Source organism: Salarias fasciatus (assembly GCF_902148845.1).
Source record: "Salarias fasciatus chromosome 7 unlocalized genomic scaffold, fSalaFa1.1 super_scaffold_4, whole genome shotgun sequence".
Taxonomy (NCBI): Eukaryota; Metazoa; Chordata; class Actinopteri; order Blenniiformes; family Blenniidae; genus Salarias; species Salarias fasciatus.
The window spans coordinates 16,210,001-16,233,649 of record NW_021941229.1 but is presented as its reverse complement, the minus strand read 5'-3'; the positions used below and the strand labels follow the sequence as shown (position 1 = coordinate 16,233,649).

At 43.1% G+C, this 23,649-nt stretch overlaps 1 protein-coding gene across 2 annotated transcripts; it reads left to right on the top strand.

Moving 5' to 3' along the window:
- Positions 1-3,103: 3,103 nt before the first annotated feature.
- Positions 3,104-22,164, top strand: LOC115383051 (protein FAM222A-like). 2 transcript variants are annotated; one of them, XM_030085071.1, is made up of 3 exons: positions 3,104-3,385; positions 11,475-11,640; positions 20,406-22,164. In XM_030085071.1, exons 2-3 carry the CDS (start codon positions 11,511-11,513, stop codon positions 21,827-21,829), a joined length of 1,554 nt encoding a protein of 517 aa, XP_029940931.1. In that variant the 5' UTR covers positions 3,104-3,385; positions 11,475-11,510; the 3' UTR covers positions 21,830-22,164. The 2 variants fall into 2 exon arrangements, with proteins under 2 accessions (XP_029940931.1, XP_029940930.1); XM_030085070.1 differs by having other exon boundaries at positions 11,472-11,640.
- The last annotated feature ends 1,485 nt before the right edge of the window (positions 22,165-23,649 follow it).

The window sequence follows — 23,649 nt, the reverse complement described above, 5'->3', positions numbered from 1 at the left end:
CTGCTTCCTGTACCATCCTATAAGAACTCCTCATGTAGCGGGGAATAATTTATCAACGCAATGCTATGAACTGGTATTGAATCCCTGTTTTCTCTACATTGCTATAAGTAGTCTTCATGGAAGGTGTTTTTTTTTATGTAAAGAGGTTTGAAAAAAGAAACTAATTCATAACATGATTTGTTTAACAATCATGACAGAAATAATAATGCGATACACTGGCATCTCAATGAATCACCACAAATTAGAACAAGATATTTTAAGTATGTGGTTATGTGCACTCCTCCTCTGTAATTACAATTTATTTGAAAGCTGCTCCTCTTTCAGCCAGACATGCTGATTGATGGTGGTTGTTGGGCTTGGATTTCTGGAGGATCTTTTTTGCGAGCTGAACAGTTTTTTGGCCCCACATAAGGCCAGGGATTGTGTTCAGGATCCCGTTTTGCCCGAAGCTGCTTTCGGAAATGCTAAAAGTGAACTCCATTTACTTTCAGTTTAACAACTTGTGATTAACCAGAGCACAATTTCCCATCTATATCTCCACTGTTCAATACAGGGACATCAGTTGGCATGGTAACCTCATTTGCCATCTGCAGGCCTCATTCATGCTGAAAAATGACACTCAGGGAGCTGTCAAGAAACAATTCAATATTCCTCAGCAACAGTGGGTCAGAGTGTGTCTGCTGTAAATCTCCGTGCTCGTTGTGCAGTTTGACTTTCCTCCACGGCACAGAAAAAATGGTGTGTTTCTGAAGGGTTTGATTTGTCGTGAATGCGGTCGGAATTCATCACCACATGTTTCTGACATTGTTGGAAAGATTGAGCAGTGTGTGAAGGCCTGAGCGCAGTACTGTGTGCTGTGTTTTGACAAATTAATACGCCGTTCAAAGCCAAGTTCTGCTTTTCGAGATGAAGAATGCTAGAATAAATATTTGCTGGGCGGATGGAAGCTAAATGCTGCACCCACTTCAAGGAGCAATGAGTTTTATCATTTGGACAGACGTGCATGCAAAAGTTGCATATTGATGCTCAAAGACACAAGCGAGAAACATGCATTTTCATTTGCAAGCGTTGGATTGGAGAATTATTACCACAGATATCAAATGATGGAAACGCCTTTCGGCCGTTACACAGTTCTCTTCGTGCTAAGCTAAGCTAAGGTCCTGTTGGATTTAATCTGTAATCATAATACAAATTTGAGAGCGGCTTCAAGCCTTCATCCTACACATAACTGCAGTGTTCCTTTAAGAAAAGAAACAACTGCGGCTGTGTTGCTCATCAAAGGCACTTCAACAGTGGAGCATTTATGACATGTTGACTTGTCATAATAGGAAAAGCACAGGTGTTTCTAATAACACTGATAATGGCCCTGCTCTGTGTCGGGTTCAGCGTTGCAGTCATTCACCCAAATGTGACGGAGAGCAAGCAGGCTGAAAAAGAAATTCAACCATTCATTTATACTGTTACAGCCATACATTTTAGAGTTTGCAGAGTCAAAATCTTCTCCATGAAAAGGCCTAGTATTTATAGCTATATCTTCACACACACACACACACAGGGCATGTACTTAAATATACACACTCACACTCACGGACATATACAGGTACATTTACCTCCCCTCTATAATGCAGTCAACTCATGCTGTGATGCCATTAGACTTTCAGCGTGTTCATTTTGGCAGCCACAGGGAACTATTATTAGATTTAGGCTGGATGAGTAGTCAAGCATACGCTGTCGTTTCTATCTGAACATGTCACATAGTTCGTGTCCGTAAGGGTAACAAGACAGGATGCCATTATATTGATAAATGCAGTAATTTAAAGTGAGCCCACACCCACCAAGAAGCAAAAAAAATGTATAAAAACAGATTTATGATTTTAATACAGATACAAAGTCTCGGAACAGTCTAACTTTCATGTTTTATATTCCCATTTTAGAAATACAATATTAATATGCTGAGCTTTAGATTAACCGGTGTGAAAGTATATACTTGCTCAAGCAATACTGGCTTCAAATATAGCATGAAAACACACTTACAGATGGATGCACACACGCACATACTAATGATGTCTACTTTACATCTGAACGTCAACGTAAACCATGTACATTAACAAGTGAATCACATTAATATGATACTTATGCTGGAAGGCCTTACTGACAGAGGGGCATTTTATTATGCTATTTACAACGGTGATGCTGTCTCTGCTATGAAAATTGCATACTAAATTATTTCCTGTACAAACTGTGAAAACCTCTATTCGTGAGTTATTTCCAGCCAAAGAGACACAATTAGTCAAAAAATCCATTTCTCTGTGCTGTTCCGACTCACAACCGTTTGCATTTGAAGACGTGCAGACATTCAAATCCCTTTAGCCTTTCTGAGCCTTTTTGGGGAATATTAGGATTTTGTATACCTTACTGATTTACATTTAAACTTGTCTTTGACGCAGATGGAGTATTTTTCCCCACGATGCTTTATGAAGCTAAAATTGTGGCATAGCTATCGTTACACCACCGATTATCAACTAAAAAGTAGATAGGTGTGTGTGTGGGGGGGGTATCAACAGGAAATACTTTCAATTCGCTTTGATTTGTCTTAATTGATTTCACACACGAAGATAAAATAATAAAATAAGATAAAATAAAATAAATAACACATCCAATTGTTTCAGTCTTATATTAGTCTTTTGCACAGTACTGCATGTTTTGGAATGAGATGATGTTTATTAGCCACTGCACTCTGGTCCTGCACCCCTCATCTGACGGACAAATAACCAGCTCTGATTGGCTGAGATTTAGAAAGCCGTGCAAAAAGCTGATGTGTGGCTTTTCTTTTTTGATCGATCAAACGTGCAGGCGGGGGTCCAGGCACATCACAAAACTCGCATTTGTTCGGGGGTCTAATGGAGTAAACGCTTGTTCCCCTTTAAATTCCTTCCGCTAAATAGGAAACGTGCTTCCTCTGACGGCTCCGGCGTCGCGGCGGAGACCCGCCCCCTCCCCCGCGCCATTGGCCGAGCCGTGGGAATATTCAAATGCCCCCCTGATTGATTGGCCCGGAGCCGGTTTCAGCAGCGCAGAGGACTCATTTCCATTCCGACATCACTCTCCGGAGCTCACACAGCTCGGTCCGTGCCGCTGGCATGAGAGGACGCGGGCGGCCGCACGGAAACGCCACCTCGGTGAAAATCTCCGGGAGTCCGCGGGGGAAGCGCAGCTAACGGAGCCGCCTTCATCAATGGATATTTACCCCCGGGGTTTCTTGCGCTCAACGGGTAATCGGCAGCGAGATTGCTTTTGCGGAGGAAATACGCCTTCCGAGCAGGAGAGCAGCCAATCAGCCGTGGAGAACCAAAGATAAACAAGCCTTATGATAAGACAAAACTCTGTAAGACACCCATTCTGTTCTTTATCTTTCATCAAATTGTTTTGTTTTCTATCTTCGTAGTTTTACAATATATTGTTTATTTACCATAATATTTTCTCAGCTTATTTCCGTTTTAATTCTAACTAAATTGTTTAAATGCAATAACTCTGAGGCAAAAAAAAGAAGAAAAAAAAATCATCATTGCTTTAAGTAACATTGATTTTGGATAGACAAGCGCAAAAGTGGTGAAATGTGTCCAGTGCGCACTAATGGATAGAAGCTCCTCGCCCCTGCTGTGTGTCATTATAGCTCTATATACATCATATCTGCTGGCTGACGTGTAATAACACGGGTAGAGTCCAGTCAGCAGCTCGTCCCTGCATTTCAGTGTGAATAATGATTAATCTGAATGGCACGCCACTTCTTCAATTGTATGTGACTGTTAAACAGTAGGCCTGACTTTGCATGGATTAGGAGGAATAAACATTATGCATACCAAACGTGTGTGTATCCCCCCCCCCCCCCCCCCCCCCCTCCACACACACACACACACACACATACACACACGCACACACACTAATCAAGCCTGTTCTGCTGTGTGCACATGTGAGCAGGATGATGGTTTTTTTGCATGGCACTGAAAGGCGCTTTATATGTCAGCATCTCAGTGGATACGGGAAGGGCTTTGAAGTATATTATCGGTCATTCAGGGCTGCCTCACAAGGTTTCCATTTCTATTGTCTGGAAGCCGGAGGTGGGATCATCGCACCTCACTGCACCGGTGGCAGCCGAGGTTGAAGGTTAGCCGCAGCAGAGGTTCCTATAGATTATTGGCCAGGTGTGAAATTCTACCCTGCATGCTTTTTCCTGCTTGTGCCAGATCCTTTATTACCCAGAGAGATGGGATGTCACAGCTTACCACCAGAGGCAGGGAAGAAAAGCCTGCAATTTGGTGTTTTATTGTCCTCTTCTGTTTTTTTTTCTTTCCTGTTTGTTTTGTGACCTGAAGAGAAATATAAGCCAACTCCCCTGGGTTTATTTTTTTATAGGCATCTGGGCTATTTTATTCTCTATATTAAAATCATGGCCTTGACTTACTACAGTGCCATTATTAAAAAGATATAGCCGTGCATTCCCTTTGATCATAAAGTCCATGCGCTACTTTAAATCTGCTTCCTTTGCTGGGAAATCACCTCATCACTGGATGTTTATTGCTGCGTGTTAACACCTCGTGCTCAGTTATAGTCAAGCTCCAACTAACTAGCCATAATGTGGGCCGCTCGCTGGAAATGTGCGCTGCCTTGTGCTTGAACTTGTTTGAGAGGCTTTTCCTTTTGCTTTGTGTCATGAGCAGCCAATGTGCAGGTATCCCCATGGGGGTTTCCCTCTGATCTCGCATCACACCCCGGCAGTAATTCCAACTCTGTGAAGAAAAAGGGATTTGTCATTTGGCTGCCTGCTTCCCTTTGCTTTCTCAGGAGTGAAGCTGAGCTCTGATTTATTGCGAAGTTTCCCCGGGCCCGTTCAATCTCCGGGCCCACCGAATTACTTGAACGGAGGAAACCGCTCGCTGCCAGAGTGACCTTTTTCCTGGAAGATTATTACCCAGGCCAGTGCAAGGACTGATTAAGGTCATGTCTTTTTCTTGCCTTGTCATCCGCTGGATCACATTAACGGCCTGTTAAAGTGCACAGGGAATTTTCTGGCATGCATCAGTCTATGGTTGGTAGACTGAGCGATAAGATGGGGCAGATAGTGTATGCGCCACAACCTCTCCGTCCATCTTCCCAGGATAATGTCAATGGCTTGGTTGCTTAGCAATCCTTTTGTGCACCCTTTGTAATCACCTTTTTATCTGCTAGGAGATGTCATGTGTAATTATGAGTGGCCTGCCATCTTTTGAAATCTGTCTAATTGGTCTTTTCATTAATAGGATGAAGGGGTAGTGAGACAGGGGTGAAGGGTGGAAGGTTAAGGACTGGGCCCCCGAGGTTATTAGGGAAGAGGGGGGTGGGTTGCAGGCCTGCTAAGGTCACCGTTATTATTTTGTCTGCAAGCTGCTGCTGCTCAGCAATGGCTTCAAATTAATGATTAATTTATTGCCTAATTGCCGTGGATGCGTCACCATTCGCTCTGAAAGGAAAAGCCGGGCTGATTGCATCATGAACACAGATAAGCAATGACTTTTTTCTTTTTCCTCATCAAAAAAATGGGATGTTTTCATGGTAGAGAGCTTCTCATTAGGTTGTCTCCCGCATAAGAGCCATAGGCAGCATTTTTATCTTCGGTTTTTTAATGAGTCGTATGTTTGCCTCAACAATTTAATGGCACGGAGGAATCGGTGACCCTTAACAATGCAGCAGGCCGAGCAGCCAGAGGACAAGGGTCTGCGAGGAGTTTATGTTTGTCTTGCATAAACTCGACTTTATCGTCGTCGCGGGATTGAGTGGAAAAACCAGATTCTCCCCAGGCCTGAGTTGGCTGACAGATGTCAGAGTTTGCACCTTTTTTTTTTTTTTTTTGAAAAAACAAGTTATCTATCTTTAAAAACCAACCGCTCAGTCTTTCACGATCTGTTTATCTTTTGAAGTCAACGTTTTCTAAAGGCTGGGCTGCATACCCGTGTGTCTCAGTGTGCATACTGGGATAAGGATAAGATAAGGCTCTGTTTACCCTCTGTTTACCCTTTAATGCTACCTTGGCATTGACCAGACTTTACCCCATGTGGTGTGTTTCTTTTACCTTGGCATCGTCCATGTCCAAGGGCAGATTTGGGTCAGTCCAAGGCTTTCTACTCCCAACCAAGGCTGCTCTCAAAGATAACGCTTGATTGTGCAGTTCTGGTGCCATGTCCAAATATACAAACATGTTTAAAAAGTCAGAACATGCTGTTTTGCTAAGAGACTGCCTTCCTTCCACATAAACCAGTTATTCAAATAGCGGAATGCTTGTAAGAGCGAATACACAGACTGACCAGAGTTTTGAGTTTAGACATTCATTTTGGGTTATAATAAACACTTCTTGCTGATTTTCCTCTGAACTGCCCTCTGTTTCCTCTAAAGTAAGCGACTAATTGTTTGTCAGAACTGTTGCCCACATAAAGAAATACTGAATGATTTCTGAACAAAATCTTTGTTTCATGTTGGGATTGGAGGTTGGTGCATGTCATTTCCAAATAATATCGATTGGATCCAGTTCGACTCGAAGTCAGACAGGAAGTACATGTTCTTGTAAGTGGAAGGCAACTATATGCAGATTAAACTGATAATGCAGTCGAGGACAATTAAGTTAATTGCTCAGAAATGTATAATTGCTTATTTATTAGTTTTGACAAGCTTTTAATGATTTTTTATGTTTTCTTATAATGGAAGAAAATGCATACTGCAGTAGAGCAGTGGAGTACATTAACATGTTTGATTTATATCTATTCATTAGCTTTTGCCCTGTTATGAGATTTCAGGGTTGAGCTAGTTGAAAGACTATTAAAGATTGTCATTTTTTTTTTCTTGGCTATAGCCTGTACGCATTTTTCAGAGTGATGCGCTTCATTGTACCATCGCAGCGCCTCCGACAAAATTTTGCATTAGAGAAACTGTATTGTTAATGTTTTTCCCTCTGTCACCAAGTCATTAATGCTGCCTGATTTACATCCGGCCCGGCGCTCTGGATATCAGTCTGAATGTTGCCCAGTGATAAATTACATACATTTTTGCGCTTGCGTAAAAAATTTATAGGAAATGCTTTCTAACGCTGTTGTAATACCTTTTTACAGCAGTTAATCTCAATGGTAATGAGGCTCATTGTTATCGGCCTGGGGCCTGGAGTGTTCTTGCAAACGTAGAGCGGAGTGACTTGGGGCTGTTTGGTTATCCTGTATGTGAACCTCTGTGTCCCTTTTTTTTTTTTTTTTCTTTACTTCCTCTACAGAAAATGAAAAGAGAGAAATCTAGGTCTCGCTTATATGCCATTCTGATACCAATTATGTAAACTATTATAGAATTTAACCAGGCCAGCTCTTATCGGCTAATCCAGAAGTAATAGATTCTATTAAAAATGTATGAGGGGATTGGGGGGGGGGATCTGTGTGTGTGTGTGTGTGTGTGGATGGGTGTATGGAGATGAATTCAGCAGCTGCAGCAGCACTGGTGTCTAATTCAGTCTGTATTGAAAGCTGTTTGTCTGGTCTCCATTACTTATACAGGTTCCTGCAGTGAGACAGTATAAAATCCATACATAATATACAATTAATTATACAGTAAGTGGATTGTTATTCATTGACCACGTCATTTTCATTCAGAGAGAGACCCAGCGCCTTTCTCCTCCGTAATACCCCACTGCTCTTTGTTAATCATTTATTTATTCCTAAATTAACCTTCTTTTTTTTCCAGCTTTTGTGTTCTTTCCCCTTCTCTCATCTGCAGTTTCTCTGTGGAGAGAAGGGGAAACATTAGCATAGCACTCATGGTAATCCACTCCAAGAGTGAAAAGGGTGCCGTCTTAAACCTTTTTCATTATCATCTAATTATTAACTGAGCATCCTGAGAACTGTGAGCAGGAGATGAGATAGTTGGGGGGGGGAAGGAGGAGTGGGTGTGCGAATGTGGCAGGGTGAGGTTGTGTGCGACTCTGTCGAGGCAGTTCGCATCTTTTATCTGTGCGTTTTTGCATTTGTTGCGATTCTTTGTGCGGTTTGCCTCTATCTTAGCCGTGACCCTTGATTCCGCTCGGAGTCATAAAAGGCTCCAGAAGGTCAGACAGCTGCTCTTGTCTGAGAGCCTGTATAATTTAGGGCTGTTTTCCCGCTTTGATGAATATTCTCGTGCTCCTGCTTCATACAGCCTCACAGGTAAAAAGCAAGTCGTTAATCATTTCAGTTTTTATTTCCAACGTGGTCATATATTTTGTTGGTAATCATACATATGTAGCTTTTTCATCTTAGTAAATGTGATTACACTGAGAGGTTCGTGTGAATGGATAGAGTTCATGATGGCTGTACATCTGCGGTTCTTGAATAACAAATATAATCTGCTTGTTTAACTAACAGTCCTAAATCCTGCCTCGTCTCATCTGATCGTCACACAAACTACGTCGTCGTGTCATTGGAAAATAAACCAATCCACATTCTGTCAATAGGCAAGAGGGGGGAAAAAAAAAAAAAAGCTTGATAAAATAACATTGTGCGCCAAAAACATCCTTATCACAGCAGCGTGAGGGACAGTTGGTGGACTGCAAACGCACGAGGTCTTTATCTCGGCGGCAGGCCCTCGGTGGACCGCGTCACGCCGCTTATCGGCTGCGGAGATGCTGTCTGAGCGCTGTGAGAATTAAACATTCTGGCAGCTTAAACTTTCTGCCTTTTTTTTTTTTTTTTTTAATTTTTGCAGCCGTGTGTGTGTGTGTGTGTGTGTGTGTGTGTGTGTGTTGGAGAAGTCCTTGAATGCATGAGCGGCCGAGACAGTAAGAGGATGCCAGACTATACGGACTGGACTGTAACCTCTGCCGTAATGTCTCCCACAAAGGCCCATTAGCCACAGATTGGAGAGCTGATGGGAAAACTGGCTTGGATGGCGAATAATCCTGATCATTACGTTAATGACAAGGTCCCCGACCTCATTTGCCAAGGTTGATTTGACGTATGCTAATAATTGCCACTTTGAGAATCGCTGTAAATACTTAATTTTCCATATAACTTCAGACGCTCACATTGGTGGAACATCTTGACATGACCATCATGAGAAAGTGTGAAACAAAAAAAAAACCGTTTCGCCGAGGAAAACAGATGGCTGCAGAGCGAAAACCACTCGAGAGTGTAGCCTTCATAATATTATGCATTCTGGGATCACTTTGATCTCGTATCTCTCATCCCTTTTTAGGTTAACCGCACTGAAGAGTGAGAAAGCAATTTGAGCTTAAGTTTTCATAAAATCTCTTTAAATTTTGAATGTAGATAGCGGCATGAAAGAAGGCATCATTACTAGCTCTTCATGCATCATTTCTGGCTCCTTCTCCTGCTTTCACTGAAACTTTTTTTTTTTCGTTAAGCCAGCGCCGGCCTCTCTTTGAATTATAATGCCCTCCTTGATGTATTTTCTTCCAGTTGCAAATTACGGGAGTAATGGAAGGTATTCCAATTCACGTCTCATTTTCTTCTCGTGAAGGCATTTCCCTGGAGATGCCTTTTCTCTCTTGTGTTCCTTCTTCCTTTTCAGCATCTCCCTCTTGACAAATGTGTGGTAATGGCAGGGTTGTTGTGAAATTGCTCTTATTTTCAAAATGGAATCCGACCATACTGAGCCTTTTAGCTCTTCAGATGTGTGTGTTCAGATGAGACAGGTTGCACTGAGCAGTTTGAAGTAAGCTTGTCACCGAGGGACAGATGTTGAGCAGAGGAGGGGAGCGGGTGAGGTAAGGGAAGAGGGAAGAGCGAGGGATTTTTTTTTTTCTTTCCTGCACCTGAGTAAAATAAAAGCCATTCTGTCTTTTCTTTCTTTTTGAGCCGAAGGTAATCATGTTTCTGCAGCCCATCACTGCGGATTCTGTTCTGTAGTTCACTCGCTTCGGCTGCCCTCCGGACCTTGAAGAAGAAATGAAAACAAAAATCCAGAAGGACTTTAAAACTGAGCCAGGAAAAAAAAAAAAAAAAAGAAAGAAAGGAAGAAAGAAAAGGCGGTCTGACAGCTGTATGCTGCAGGCTTATATAAGCTTTATTGGTGGCTGTTGTGTTATCCATCACATACTGTGTTTCCATATTTAGAGATTGATTAACTATTAATACGACACACATTGGTGATTATTTTGCATCGGTAGCAAGTTATCTGTTTACAAGAAACCCGATCCACACACATCAGTGAGCATTTCACGGTAGCCCGGGGTTGTTTTTTAGTTTTTTTGCAGCGCTTGCATTCAGACCTGCTGACTCTTTCAGGTAATCAGAAAGAATGTCAAATGTGATTATCAGTGAAATATTCCCTCCTTGCCTGCTTTTCTACTCGGAATGATTGCTTCAATCAGCACAGCTGTGGAGAGTCGCAGCCCCGTTCAGACACCGGCTCCCATTTCCTCTGACATGACTTTGCTCGGCAAACAGCGCTGCCTATTTTAGGGAGCGAGCTGCTTTTGGCTCCCCCCCAGCTGATCAATACGGCCATAAATTTATAGAACAAGAAGCCGAGGTCTCGGGGCTGCGTAGAAATGGAAACGCGCTGCCCGCGGCAAGCGGAGGGTTTGTAAATTATCTGTGTGATCACAACCGACAGAACAAGGTTGACGACAGGAAAGAGCGATCACAACAACTGAGCAGAACAACGGGATGGAGTCATCATTAAGTGATATTACTTTCTTAAATGTACAATCTCCACCGTTCAAAGAGAGACTTCTGAATTTTAATATGGTAAAAGGGCCCGAGTGGGAGGTTTCAGTCGAGAACCGCTTTGGAAAAGAGACGTATTGAAGAGAACAAGCCCCGGTCCAGAGTGAACTAGCTCAACAATTACGGAACAGATTGCTGTGGAACTTTGTATAAACATCCATGATCGCTAGAGGATGAGACCTTCTGCTTTTGTTTACCTCCAGTGCCATCAGGAGGCCATCACGTACCTCTTATATTCTTCATGACTATTCAGTAAATTGCCATTAAATTTAGGAGTGACGGCAATAGAGCCCAGAGGATGAATCCTAATGACTCTGGTAATCCCCCTGATTTCTCCTCCAGCGCCTCGAGCAGGTCACAGCTTTAAATGATCCATTATGCATGTATTGGATGGATTGTACTCCGCATTACGGTTTCCAGACAATTAATTTTTATTGACTTCCGAGATCCTTTGACTTTTCCCCACCGGTGCGACCGAAAGGTTGAAATCCGTGGTTAAAGTCGGGAGAAGTTTCCCCGACTGCCAGATGGATCGCCGGCAAATCTTGGCTCAGACGCCGACGCCGAGCGTTCTGTTTGCCGTGCGATGACGAGTTACCTGCGCAGCAAACGACATTCCTCTCGACATCAGCTGCGCTCCGTCTACATCTCGGCTTAGTCTTGTTTAAAATGGCATTCGACGCGGCATTAAAAGTGTTGACTGTGGAGTGAAAAGTTGCTATTTTCTCTTGGTTCCAGCAGGTTTACCCAGGCTGCGCGCAGCCCCAGTGAACTATCATGCTGGCCTGCATCCAGAGACGACAGAACCTGTCATCGCAGCGTTTGGCCTGCACACACAAGAGCCTCGACGTCCCGCCTCCTCCGCTGCTACTGCCACTGCCGCCACTGCAGACATGCCCGCGCAAAGGTGAGAGTTTAGCCCACGTGAACCTTTTCCTTGAATTAGAATTATCGGCGTCTGGAAGGCGATTCAAGTTAATTGGACCGGTAATCGTTGCGCTCCCGCAGTGCGGATGCATGCAGGTCAGAGTTGGACTCTGAAATCAGGGAGTTAATCAGCTCTCCCGTACACAGAGTTGCTAACAACGCTCACATTCGTACCGAAAGTGCTTCATGTCAGCGTTGTTTGACCTTCAACTTGACTGATTGCGCCGCATTTGTAGAAAGGTTGAGTGGGTATCTCCGGGAATGGGATCTGTGATTAGATTTGTTTCAATTAACTGATTAAATACGGTTGTAGCTGCAGATTCAGGACTTTGTTTGATGCAGCTTTTAGGATGTGGCTCGTTCACGTCTGCGTTATTTGTGCAGTGGTTCAAATTACAGAGTCCAAGTCTTCCTGGACAGCCTGGCATCCACATAATGAGATCACAGTGCCACAAATGAAGTCGCTCCTCCGGGATTTTCTTTTCCTAATAGCTTTTTTGGGTTGAAGCTGCTCTAAGATAGAGATCTGCTGAAAACATAATTGTTTAATTTTGCCTGTAGTGTTTCACTGTTATGAATATCAGCCATGAAACATTGCTGTGTTTGACGATTTTATGATGTATTTATTTATTGCTGTTCTGTGTTTCTTTGGTTATGTTTTGCCCCATAGTTTCTTTTTTTATATAAAATAAACCACGCAGTTCTTGGTATCACAAAAAGAAAAACCAAAATGTTGACCACAATCACACATATAGCGTGCCTATATTATATGTTTATTCCCTATGCATTGACTTCAGCCTTCCCCTTTGCATATTTTACTGAATATATGCGTTGGAAGAATGGGAAATATAGCAGCTACATCATTATTTTCAAGTTTATTGACCCTGCGAACCGACTTCAGTGACAACTGCACATTAATGTGGGTGTTTTCATTTCCTCGGGATAATTAGACTGCTTTCAAGCTGAAATTGAGTGGAACTGGGTGGAAGTCTGCAGTAAACTGTGTTGTTTAAAGAATTATGAAAAAAAAAAAAAAAAAAAGAAGTGCTAATTGAACAGGTGCAGCCAGACTAACAGAGAGATGTCACCAACACGCTTCATGAACAAACCCACATGATATGACACGTTCTAATCAGCGCAGATAAGTGAAAACACCGCGGCGGCGAAAACAGATTGCGCAGTTAATTATTACGTCTCTTTTATTTACCTGCAGCCAAACAGTTGTGCATCAGACCATAGTCGAGTGTGAAAATCTGAGAACCCGTTCTCGCTCCCCTTTTTAGCTCCGTCTAACTCAACCCTTCATTTCCGCGGGTGAAAAACCTCTTTGTCCTTTTTTGTTATTAAATATTAATTGGGAATCAGTGGAGCACTTGTCTGCTAAATGTTGGAACAGAAGGGCCTAGTTTGCCTCAGGCAGAACCAGGGATGCATTTAACATCCTGTTTACCTGCAGGGCCTCGCACACACACCCCCATCCTCCTCTCCAATCCGTGAGTTTTATGTAGTGCGACTGTGCAGCGTAGTGCAGCAGCCCTTCAGCTCTGAGCCTGACATTTCCAGCTCAGCCACAGGGAATGAGCCGCCGATGGGAGCTCAGTCTGTGTGGTCCGGGGATTCTTCATTAAACGAGTCGCGGCCGGATCAAGTTAAATGGGGACAGTCTTTAGCCACCGCTGCGCTTCTGAAAAGCCATTTCCATTTTTAGCTATCGATAAATGGAAGGCAGCGCGGGCCTTGAGAGCTCTCAGCCACACAAACCCTATGCGAAAGATTTCCGAGAAACGAGCGTTTGGAATTATGCGATGAGAGCGAATGAGAGCTGTGCTCTTCTCTGCTATCTCAGCTTGAAAGCACGGACTGGAAGTGCTTCTCTCTCTTTTTCTTTTTTTTTTTCTTTTTTTCCCACGCTGCTGGCCTGCGCTCGGGCTGGCTTCGAGAGGAGAAACTTTGCCCAAGCTGGGCCAAGCGGCACAGAAACAAATGTGGAATGACACTGGTGCGAGGAAGTGTTGGGCCGAGCCTGCTCGAGCACACACAGCTAAGTGTTCAACCCCGAGGTTACTCCGTTTTGCGAGCACCCTTCATGTCGAGATTACTGAGGAAGGAGGGAGGCATGTGAATATGGGGTGAATGAGCGGCTGTGTTTTTATATTTTGCGCGTTTGCAGAAGAAGGTGGTGACTACAGAGGTTAGTGTGAGATGAGAAGTATAGGAGCTCTGAAGCATGGAAGCAGGAAGCTTTTATCAACAATCGACTTTAACAACTGTACTTTTACTTCTATTGACTGCAGTTTAGGCAAGTTAACAGTAACAAAACTTTATGACGCATACCAATTGTATTTGGCAGGATCAATTCTACATGTGAGCTTTTTCTTTTCAACAATTTCGAAGCCTCATAATTGCTTGCAGTTTCTGTAATGCTCCATAATGGGCTTATTTTTTTAATGCCGCCACCACAATCTTAGAGGTCAGAAGTGCTGCACAGTTACAAACCTGCATGGAGTTCTTTGCATAAACGCATTGAGACTGCAGAAGCATATTAGTCCACACTTGGTGCAAAGACACATTTTAATGTTCCGATGGGGGCGATTAAGTGTGATCCATCTGATCGGGAACCAGTTTGCTATATGCTCGGTGAAAATGCTCATTTAAAAGACTTTAAGGACAAACATCTGTGACACTCTAATAAACCGTCAAACAATATTGTCGTTTAGAAGCCATCAGGAATACTAATCCAAGCAGTCGCCAGTTTGTTTTCTAGGTAACTCCTCACGTGGTTTTTAAACAAACGTGGTATTAAACAGTCTACTGTGGAATCAGACATTTTTTCACTCAGTACTTTGGTTTTCTTTCAAACCACGGAAGTTTTATGTTCAAAGTCAGTCAGATAAAATTACGAGCAGAAACTACAAATGGAGTTTTATATCTCCAGAACTTGAGGGCATCTTAAATAACCCCATCCTGGCATCTATTCAGCAGCTGCGTCAAGTTGCGTCTCTTTGCTTGTTTTGAATCAATTTGCCTTCTTTCATGAACATAAATCAATCGCTGTTGTTTTAAGCTCTGTTTCAGTGTTGCAAGTTTTTTTTTTTTTTTTGTGCAGAATAAAGATTTCACATTTAAAAAAAGAAAGAATTTCAGTTTAGTTCTCTCTTGTGGTCTGTGCTGAGAGGCAGCCGCTAGTTAACTGTTAACCACGTCTAACCGGCAGATAGTCGATCGCAGAAGCTCATCTCAAAACAGATGAATGAAGGCAGGGCCAATTAATTACATGGTACAATTAATGACTGGGCTTATCGGGCCAACTGGGTGCATGGAGGAGGTTGTCATGGTTAACAGAGAAATTGGTTTTAAATGGGAATGTGTTGAGCCTAGTCCCTGGTTATTAAGGTAGGCCAGAGTGTTTTAAATATCAGGATTATTGGTGTGGTAAACAAGTATTTATGCCTGCTGAGAAGCGATGTACTGTAATTAACTGCCAGTTCTCGGTGCCATGTTCCCGCTGAGGATTTGACACTCGTAAACATGTTATCTCACAAAAGTGCTCAAGATAAGACTTTCGCCCAACATCAAAGACCTGTGGGATTTTTATTTATTATTTTTTTTTTTTGGCTTAGAAGTCCTGCCAACATATGCATGCATATTAACGTGGAATACATTGTGAAATTTTAGCTTTATCTCACGTGGGAATCGTATCTAGCAGTCGATGTAATTGTTCCCTTATGTTCCCCCCTCTGGGTATGAAATGGCTGGAAGCCGTGGTTTTGGAAACGCAATGAGCTTGTCCTGCCTCAGCCCTGCCTTTGGGGCTTGTTTTGCCCATAAATTAGTGATTAACTCAAACTGCTCCAAAACAATGAGGTCTCTGCTCTAATCTTAGGGGGGGGGTGGTGGCTTCAAGTGTGACCACGGGAAAAAGATTAGCCTGTTTTAAAGTGGCAGAAAGCACCGAGTGGGATTGGATGTGGGTGGAATAAGGGTTGTAAAAGAACATGCACATTCATATATGCTCCATAGTGTGATTCAAACACAACAATAATGTTATTTCAATGCTCCAGATTATTTGTATTGTAATATTTATGTTTTTAAAAGCACTCTTGGACCGAAGAGCATGCACACAGCGAATTTAGGCCTGGTGGTGATTGAGAGTTTATGATTGGGCCCCCGCCTCCAAACTCTCTCTTCCCATGCATGTCCCTCGCATGAAAGGAAGGAATCAGGATTAGGTGTTCCCTATGAAAGTGTGCCAGTTTCATTTGGTGCTTTAACAGCGGCGCAGCATGTTTAATGTGCAGAGCCCCTGTGAACATTCGGAAGCCCGGCTTTAGCAGGAGCAGCGAATCCAGCAAGATTCCGGGCGCTTCAGACGTCATTTGGCTCTTTTCTTTTAGAGCAAAATGAAAACACAAACTCGCCTTTCCGTCTTCTGTAATGTGTGAACGTAAGTAGGGGAAATGTTAAAAGGTCAAAGAATGAGCGGCGGCTCGGGCCGAGGCTGCACGCGAAAAGGGGCTGTTATTTTCTGAGCTTTTCATTTATTTATTTATTTATTTAAGTCTGTCTCCGCTCTCTGTCGGGGCTGAGGGGAGAAGCAAAGTGCATTCTGCAGGTTCAGGGTGATTAAGTGCTTAAGGTCAGGCTGCTAATTATCTCCCTGCCATTCCTTACCTCACAACACAGCTGCCATTTCCCTGTTGTCATGTGAACAGCCTCTTTTTTTTTTTTTTTTTTTTTTTCCATTTCCTGTCTTCATTTCTGGACTGCGTTTGTGCGACGACCGTCCCACTCAGCGCAGGAACAGGTACGAACCCAGTCAGGATTACCGGTCTTAAAATTTGAATTTAAGTTTCAACAAACAGCCGATCGTTTGCGACCTCTTTTGCTTGCAATTCGTCACAGTCGAGCGCTGCCTGTGATCAATCATCGCGTGTTGCAAATGTAAATGAGGTGTGACCACTTCAGATAAATACTTCAGACTGTTTAACGTCGGTTGTTAGATCTTTGAAGACATTCCACGATGTTGTTTAAATCTCATGACCACTTGGAATTCAGGTCTCCGCTCACCAAAAAACACCCAAAACCCCAAATGGGGATAAGCAGTAATGGGATGTTTCTTGAATGTATTTTACTTTGCTCTATTTCACAACAAGTTAAAAAAAAAAAAATACTGCTTTGACATATAAATTGTCAATCGGTTGAAAATAAAAGGAAACCTGCTTTGCTCTACGTGAGCTGCCTGGCATGACTCACAGTTCAGATAAGTCCTTCCTTCTGTCTGAAACAAGCTGTTGAGCTTTTTTCTTTTATTTTTTTTTTAAAAATGGCTTTCTTCTAGTTTTCCAGCTTCCAGGAAATCCACTCTTTCAGCGGCTCTTCACATGCATGACGGAGAGCTTGTAATTTGACTCCAGGATCACGTTTGCTGTGCCAGAAACACAGACTATAACTCAGAAAGAAAACTGCTCTAAAAGTCCTCTGAAGGACCGTCTTCTCAAAGTGCTCTTATAAATATGTTGCTAACCTTAATGTAAACACTTTGAGGATGTTTATATGAAAACCCAACACTGCTGTGATGCACGTCTCAGATAATAATGCACCGCGCTCTGCTTTCGGCCTTCATTAATTCAATGCACTACATCATTAATCCGATCTATTTAAGGCAACAAAAAACTGATTAAAATACTATTTTAGTAAGCAGCACTTTCCTAATTCGGACCATTCTAAATGCTTGATGAAGTAGTTGATTACTTTACTTCCTGGTATGTTTGCTGCAGTTCAGATGCTTCAGATTGAGGAGAGCCTGAGCGTATTGTTACAGTCTAAAAATAGGTGGTCTGGTTAAAGGGGGGGAGTTTTCTTCTTTCTGTTTTCAGCATAAAACAGAAAGAACCTGGCTAACTCACTAATGCACAAGCTTTGGAACGCATCAACTTCCTGATTCAGATTCCAAGTGTAATTTGGAGTGGGCACATGATGTCTGAGGACACCTGCAGAGCGCCACGGAAACAATAGAGCGCCGGCCCTCATGGCGAGTGTTTGGGTGAGATGGCCGAGTTCAGCGGTAGGTTCCTGCCCGGTTGGAAGCATCGTGGCTCCAGATTGTAATTAATAAATGTCACATTTCGTGGCAGTGTGAGTCTCTGCTAAGCCTGCAGAGGAGGAAAGTGGGATAATGCGCGTTATGAAGAATGACTCGAAGATATACTTTATTTACTGCCGCCACATGCCACTGAAAGCCACCGCTGGTTGGTAAACATGACGTGTGGCGCTCAATTTACCACTGTGCGACGCTTGGTTTACTGCTATTTCAGACAGTTGTCTGGTGATAAACCTCTCAAGACTGAAACCATTGCCTGTCGTGGTAATTTTTTTTAACTATTTTCTTGCTGATCGTGCTGTTTTTTTACCATCAATGTTTTCCAGCAGTTTCTGTCAGAATAATGCAATCTTATCCATTTTTTATGCATATGTCACCCAGCAGTGGCCCTCAAATGATAAATATATGAATACAGAGTTCCTGTTTGCTAATGAGGTTTCCTTTTGTGCCACATTAAGACAGCCGCAGTGGGAAGTGCAGCTGTGTTGTGTCTCCGTAGCTCTGACAGGGCTGTAATCTCTGGACTAACAATATCAGACACCCTGTGAAGACATGTTAGCATTCAAAGTGTTTGAAGTGTTTGTGGAACAGCGAGCCAATCGCAGCATGCCGGGATCAGCGATGACATTTCACTCACCGAGAAACGGCTGAAATCCCCGCATTTGATTTGTTTTGGTTTTTTTTTTCTTCCCAAATCATCCAGCCTTTGTCATTTAACTGCAGAAACAGGGGGGGGGAGAAAAAGTGTTGTGGTATCAATCCTGTTGTGTGGTGGCGTGAGGAGTTATTACATTTTTTAAATGTGTCATTGCTCTTCATCATCTAAGCTCCTTTCAGGTGGATATGATCCTCTTCTTCTTATCTTTTCCAGCCATGAATATTCCATTTGAAGCCAAAAAGCCAGAAATTGTTATTGCAGCTGGTGTTCCCTGTTACATTTTTCTTCATGAGCGGTATTATGGGAAACCGGAGAAGGGAGAGCTCACATTTTGATGTTGTATACAGTGCAAACACCTCTCCGACATCCCAGATGTCATTGTTTTCTATAGCAGCACTACACTGTGATACATAATAAGCAGTGTTTTGCTTTGTTGTATTTCTCTGCTGAATTCATTCATGCTCTTGGCACCATGGCGCCGTTCCTTCTGCTCCGCTGGGAGATTGCTGGATGGATTGAACACTCCACCTTACCTCTTTCCTCCATTTTAAACACCCAATTTATTTCTTTCATGAGATGGATCTTGTAGATTGACTCATTTTCACAGTCGGGAGGCTCACTGTAGGCCTGAAATGAAATGAACTCCCAAATCAATTTCAAATGGGAACAACGAGCAAGCTCTCCCCTGCATCGCTGGAATTGGTTTTGTTATTGAAAATGAAATGAAGTGTTTTGTTTTTTATTTTTTGCCCTTTATTGCAGATTACAGCCTTGTTCTTTTGCCTGCTGTGTTTTCCACCAAATTACAGCGTGATCTAGGTTAATTTCAGCAGCTTTTCTTTTTATGTCAGATATTCCATAAAAGTGTCACTCTGAAAGGTGGCGGTAATTTCTACCAGGTGATTTATTGTTTTTAAATGGGGCGCCTTTTCCACCTTTCCTTAGTCGCTGGGAGTTAAGCAGCCATGAAATTGCCTGAATAATAGTGTTTAAATCCAATCTTAGTTTGTCCCGTCAGCTTTCCCACACACAATTCAATCAGCGGCGCGATCACCGATTGCTCTTTTTCCATCTGCAACTTTCCCTTCACAGCTTTGGCTCCAGGCTTTTTTACAGTACAATCACTTCAGGTTTATAAGCGCATGAAGTGGAACAAAATTTCATGGGTAGAAGCTAATGAGTCTAAAGTTTCAGACCTTACGTCAGTCCGTCCACGGAAGCCAGAGATTGTCTGAAAGTCACACGTTCATCAAATAAGGAATCAACAGCAAAAAAACAAAGACAGTGGAGAAAATGCAGATGAAAACAGTCCTGAAGAAACGATTTAAGGAACAGCTGGAATAGCAAGGAGACAAGGAGAACACACCGCACACTAAAACACTGCAGTCTCTCTGTAGTAAAGGAGTGTCAAGGTCTAAAGAGCAGTCTCCCTTTTTTATTCTGTTGTGCAGTCTCTTCTCTGTTATGCGTGGAGACAGGAGACCTCTAAAATACAATAGAAGGGAAGAAAAGAAAAAAAAACACACTTTGTTTCACTTGCAAGAACAATGAAGTAGTGTGGAATAAAAACTGTACAAGACTGCTGGATTTATCATGTATTTACTCTTTTCTCGGTTGAACTTATCATCACCACGGGAATATCTGTTAACGACAATGAAATAATCATGATCAAATAAGTTTCATTAATATATTAAAATTCTCCTCCTAATTAAACCCTTTGTTTTCATTTTAAGGTCTCTCATTGGACACACTGCTCCCCCCTCATCTCCCATGACCGTTTTGATTTCCTGGACTGAACTGTTTCATGGGTTGGAATAATTCTGGGTTAATCGATTAGGCAGTAATCAAATAGTGCTTTCGTTCGTTCTTAAAACTGGTTTTCTCCATTATTCTCTGAAACAAGTTGGAGCAGGGAGGATTTGATGCAGGATTTCTTCTCTATACTTGTTGTTCTAATGTTTTTTCTTTCCGTCTCTCTTCTCCGCAGGTGAGGCGGCCGCAGTGATCTCCCGGTACCCGTCTCCTGCTGAGCTGGACGCTTTTGCTCAGAAGACTGCAAACAGCCCGCTGTCCATCAAAATCTTTCCCTCTGACATCCGGGTGCCACAGCACAAACAGCTCAACAAAACCGTCAATGGCTTGGATACCACGGGTCAGCGATACAGTCCCTACTCCCACCCGTACTCAGGAGGCTACCAGGGTTTGCTGGCCATCGTCAAAGCGTCTGTGGTGGCTAAAGGTGTGGTGAAAACCTCTGAAGGCAGAAGGACTAAACATGCAAACACACAGACGTCTGTGGCTCCATATAATAATCCTTTGAACAATGGCTACACAGTCAGACATGGGCATAAGGCCTATCGTACGAGCTCGTGTAAGCCCCCTGATGTACCCATCGAGACACTTTGTTCTAGCGCTGGGGGAGCCTCCGGAGATCAGAGCCTGGCCCCCCAGTCTGAGCTGGCAGAGGTTCAAAGCCTGATGAGGCAGATGAGCAGAGTTCCCCACAGCCAGGCCCTGCAGCTGGGGGGGGAGGCCCGCGCCAGCCCCTCGCTGCAGGCCGTGGCTGCCGTGGCGCATTCGGACTCAGACTTCATCCTGGGATTGCCGCCCCAGAGCAGCCTGGCCTTCGTGGGGGCAGTGCTACCTACGCAGAGCGCAGACGTAGCCAAAGCCGGGTACTTGGAGAAAGGGGACTACGCGGCGTGGCAGCAGAAAGCTCACATCCAGCAGCAGCAGCAGCAGTCGTATCAGCAGAGCGCAGTGAGGATGTACAGTGTGAGCGGCAGCGCTCAGGGCCACCGAGCAGCAGAGACCGGGGTTGGCCATTCTCCTGAAACCTGCCTCCCTCTGGCATGCTCATCTCAGCTGTCATACAGGCCGCATCCCGGCGGCGTGGGCGGCAGACAGGAGCAGCGCTCCGCTCTGAACTGCCCGGCGCAGGGCGAGCTGTCCGTGGGACAGTACTTCGCTCCGCTTTGGGACGGCCTGGTGGTGACCCCGAACAGTGACTGTTACACATCTCAGGTGTTGGCAACGGGTACATGCGCAGCCAGGCCTCGAGACTTTGGACTCTCTCATCCCCATCTCCACGCAAACCGACACCAACACCAACATCTCCACCACCAACAGCCACAGCGGCATCAAGCACGACTCCACTCTCATCTCCCTCCCCCTCCCAATAATCAAGTCTACAGCACAGACCAAAACCTCTGTTGTGGGCTGTCGAGTTCGAGCCTGTGCCACACTGCAGTACTCAGCAGCAGCCTGCAGTCTCTGGAGTGCCTCATCAGTGAGATCCACCCTCCCTGCATCAAAGAGCGCATGCTGGGCCGCGGGTACGAAGCCATGGGGATGCCTCAGCTGCTGGAGCACCAGCAGCAAACCCACATCCAGCTCCCCGTCTACAGATAAGACGCGGCGCTGCCACACAATGGGACACGGCGGCGGCAGAAAAACCTTTTATAGACAACGGAAGTGTCGGCTTAAACATCTTCGACAGAGACATGCCTTTTTAGTTTGTGCATGTATTGTATTTGTAGAAGGCTTCGTGCTAAACTAAATGATAATCAAGACTTAAGATACAGGTTTATCCTCTGAACTTTTCCATGTTTTATTTTTATATCTCCAATGGCCATCACACATAACTGCTGTTGTACATTTCATACTGACGCTGAGCAGCCAATCACAATGACAATTTAACAGAAGTGTATATTTTGCAGGTTATCCCTCTTTACGCCTTTACAAAAGACAGAAAAGCAACTAAAGGAATCATTGGTACCCTCTTAAGACATTTACTTGAATCTCGGAAGGATCTCTGGTAACTGGTTTTGTGAATATATATATATATATATTGTTTTTTGTTTGTTTGGTTTTTTTTTTTAATGTAAAATTACATCCTATTTAGAATGAAACATTCCTTTATAACTTCCCACTCTTTTAGTTGTTGGCTGCTTTTTTGTGGATTTTTCATCCCCACTCTTAATGGATTCTCGTGCTTACAGAAACACATTACTGCAATTACTGCAGCCTTTTCATTCACTACGATGCAGAACTTCTGGGACCTTTCGCACATATATATATATATATATATATATATATATATATATATATATATATATATATATATATATATATATATATATATATGCTATGTAATTTAACACTTTAATTGATTTTTTTGTAGTCGATGCTCAGCTCAGCGTGTTAGGACTGTTGCATATCGAAATCAACACTGTGGCATTCAGGCCGAGCGAGACGTGCCCTTTGGTTGTGTTTTAAAAACATTTTTTTTTTTTTTTTCAGAGTAGTATGAGGTTGCGTGAACATGTTCTCTGAATGAAAATGCGGTTTTTCTCTCTCTGGAAGGTTGTGACGCTGCTTCACAGCACCATGTGTATAGTGGAGTGCCATGTTGGAAGAGCAGGTCACCTGAATCATTTCCAGTGTCTTTGTAGGGCTATACTATTATCACTGACGATTTGAGACGTACGACTGAGTCGCTCTCGTGTGTATGCACTGGTTCTGTAATATTATTTATTTATGTTTGGCCTGTTGAGTTATTGGAAAATGTCTCTATAATTATAAAGTGCAATTATTATATATGAACATGTGAGCGCTCTCCATGAATTATGTTGATGAAATAACATTTTTGCAATGTATGACCCTAATCCCTCAACCCTTTTTTGCCTCTTCTTAATAAGGATTGTCAAGTAAATTAAATTTTCTAAACCCAGCCAATACTGTGTTATTATATATTAATAGTTAATGTGTGCCAGCCGTTGCGGCGTCTATTATGTTTATGGATGATAAACTAGTTGTGGAAAGCTGAGACATTTTTCTGCTGTTATTGCAAATGGAAATAAGGCTTAACCACCAGGCGAGCCTTTCTCTATTCCCACCTACTTTATTGCGATACATCTTTTCATTAAAGTATTTCAGCTTTATAATATGATGTAAGTAAATCCTTAGCTGAAATACATCGACTGGTGTCTTTATAAATGATGCAAGCTATTTCTTTTTTGTTCATCTGTGTGAATTATGCTCGTCCAGATGAATGTCTGGTGCTCGAGGCACAAACCATCAGATACTTAAAAATACATACATGTAAATGAAAATATGCAGGCCATCTCCTGAAGATATTACATTTTGAGATGAAAAATAAATGCATTCAGGAAAGATAGATTCACTCTCATATTGTGCTCACATTATTTAGAAATAGGTTGGCTGTTACC

Bases quoted from the DNA above. Each gene is read 5' to 3' on its own strand.
- LOC115383051 (XM_030085071.1), top strand. From the start codon at position 11,511: ATGCTGGCCTGCATCCAGAGACGACAGAACCTGTCATCGCAGCGTTTG. The intron at 11,641-20,405 runs GTGAGAGTTTAG...TCTTCTCCGCAG, and splicing joins GCAGACATGCCCGCGCAAAG to GTGAGGCGGCCGCAGTGATC.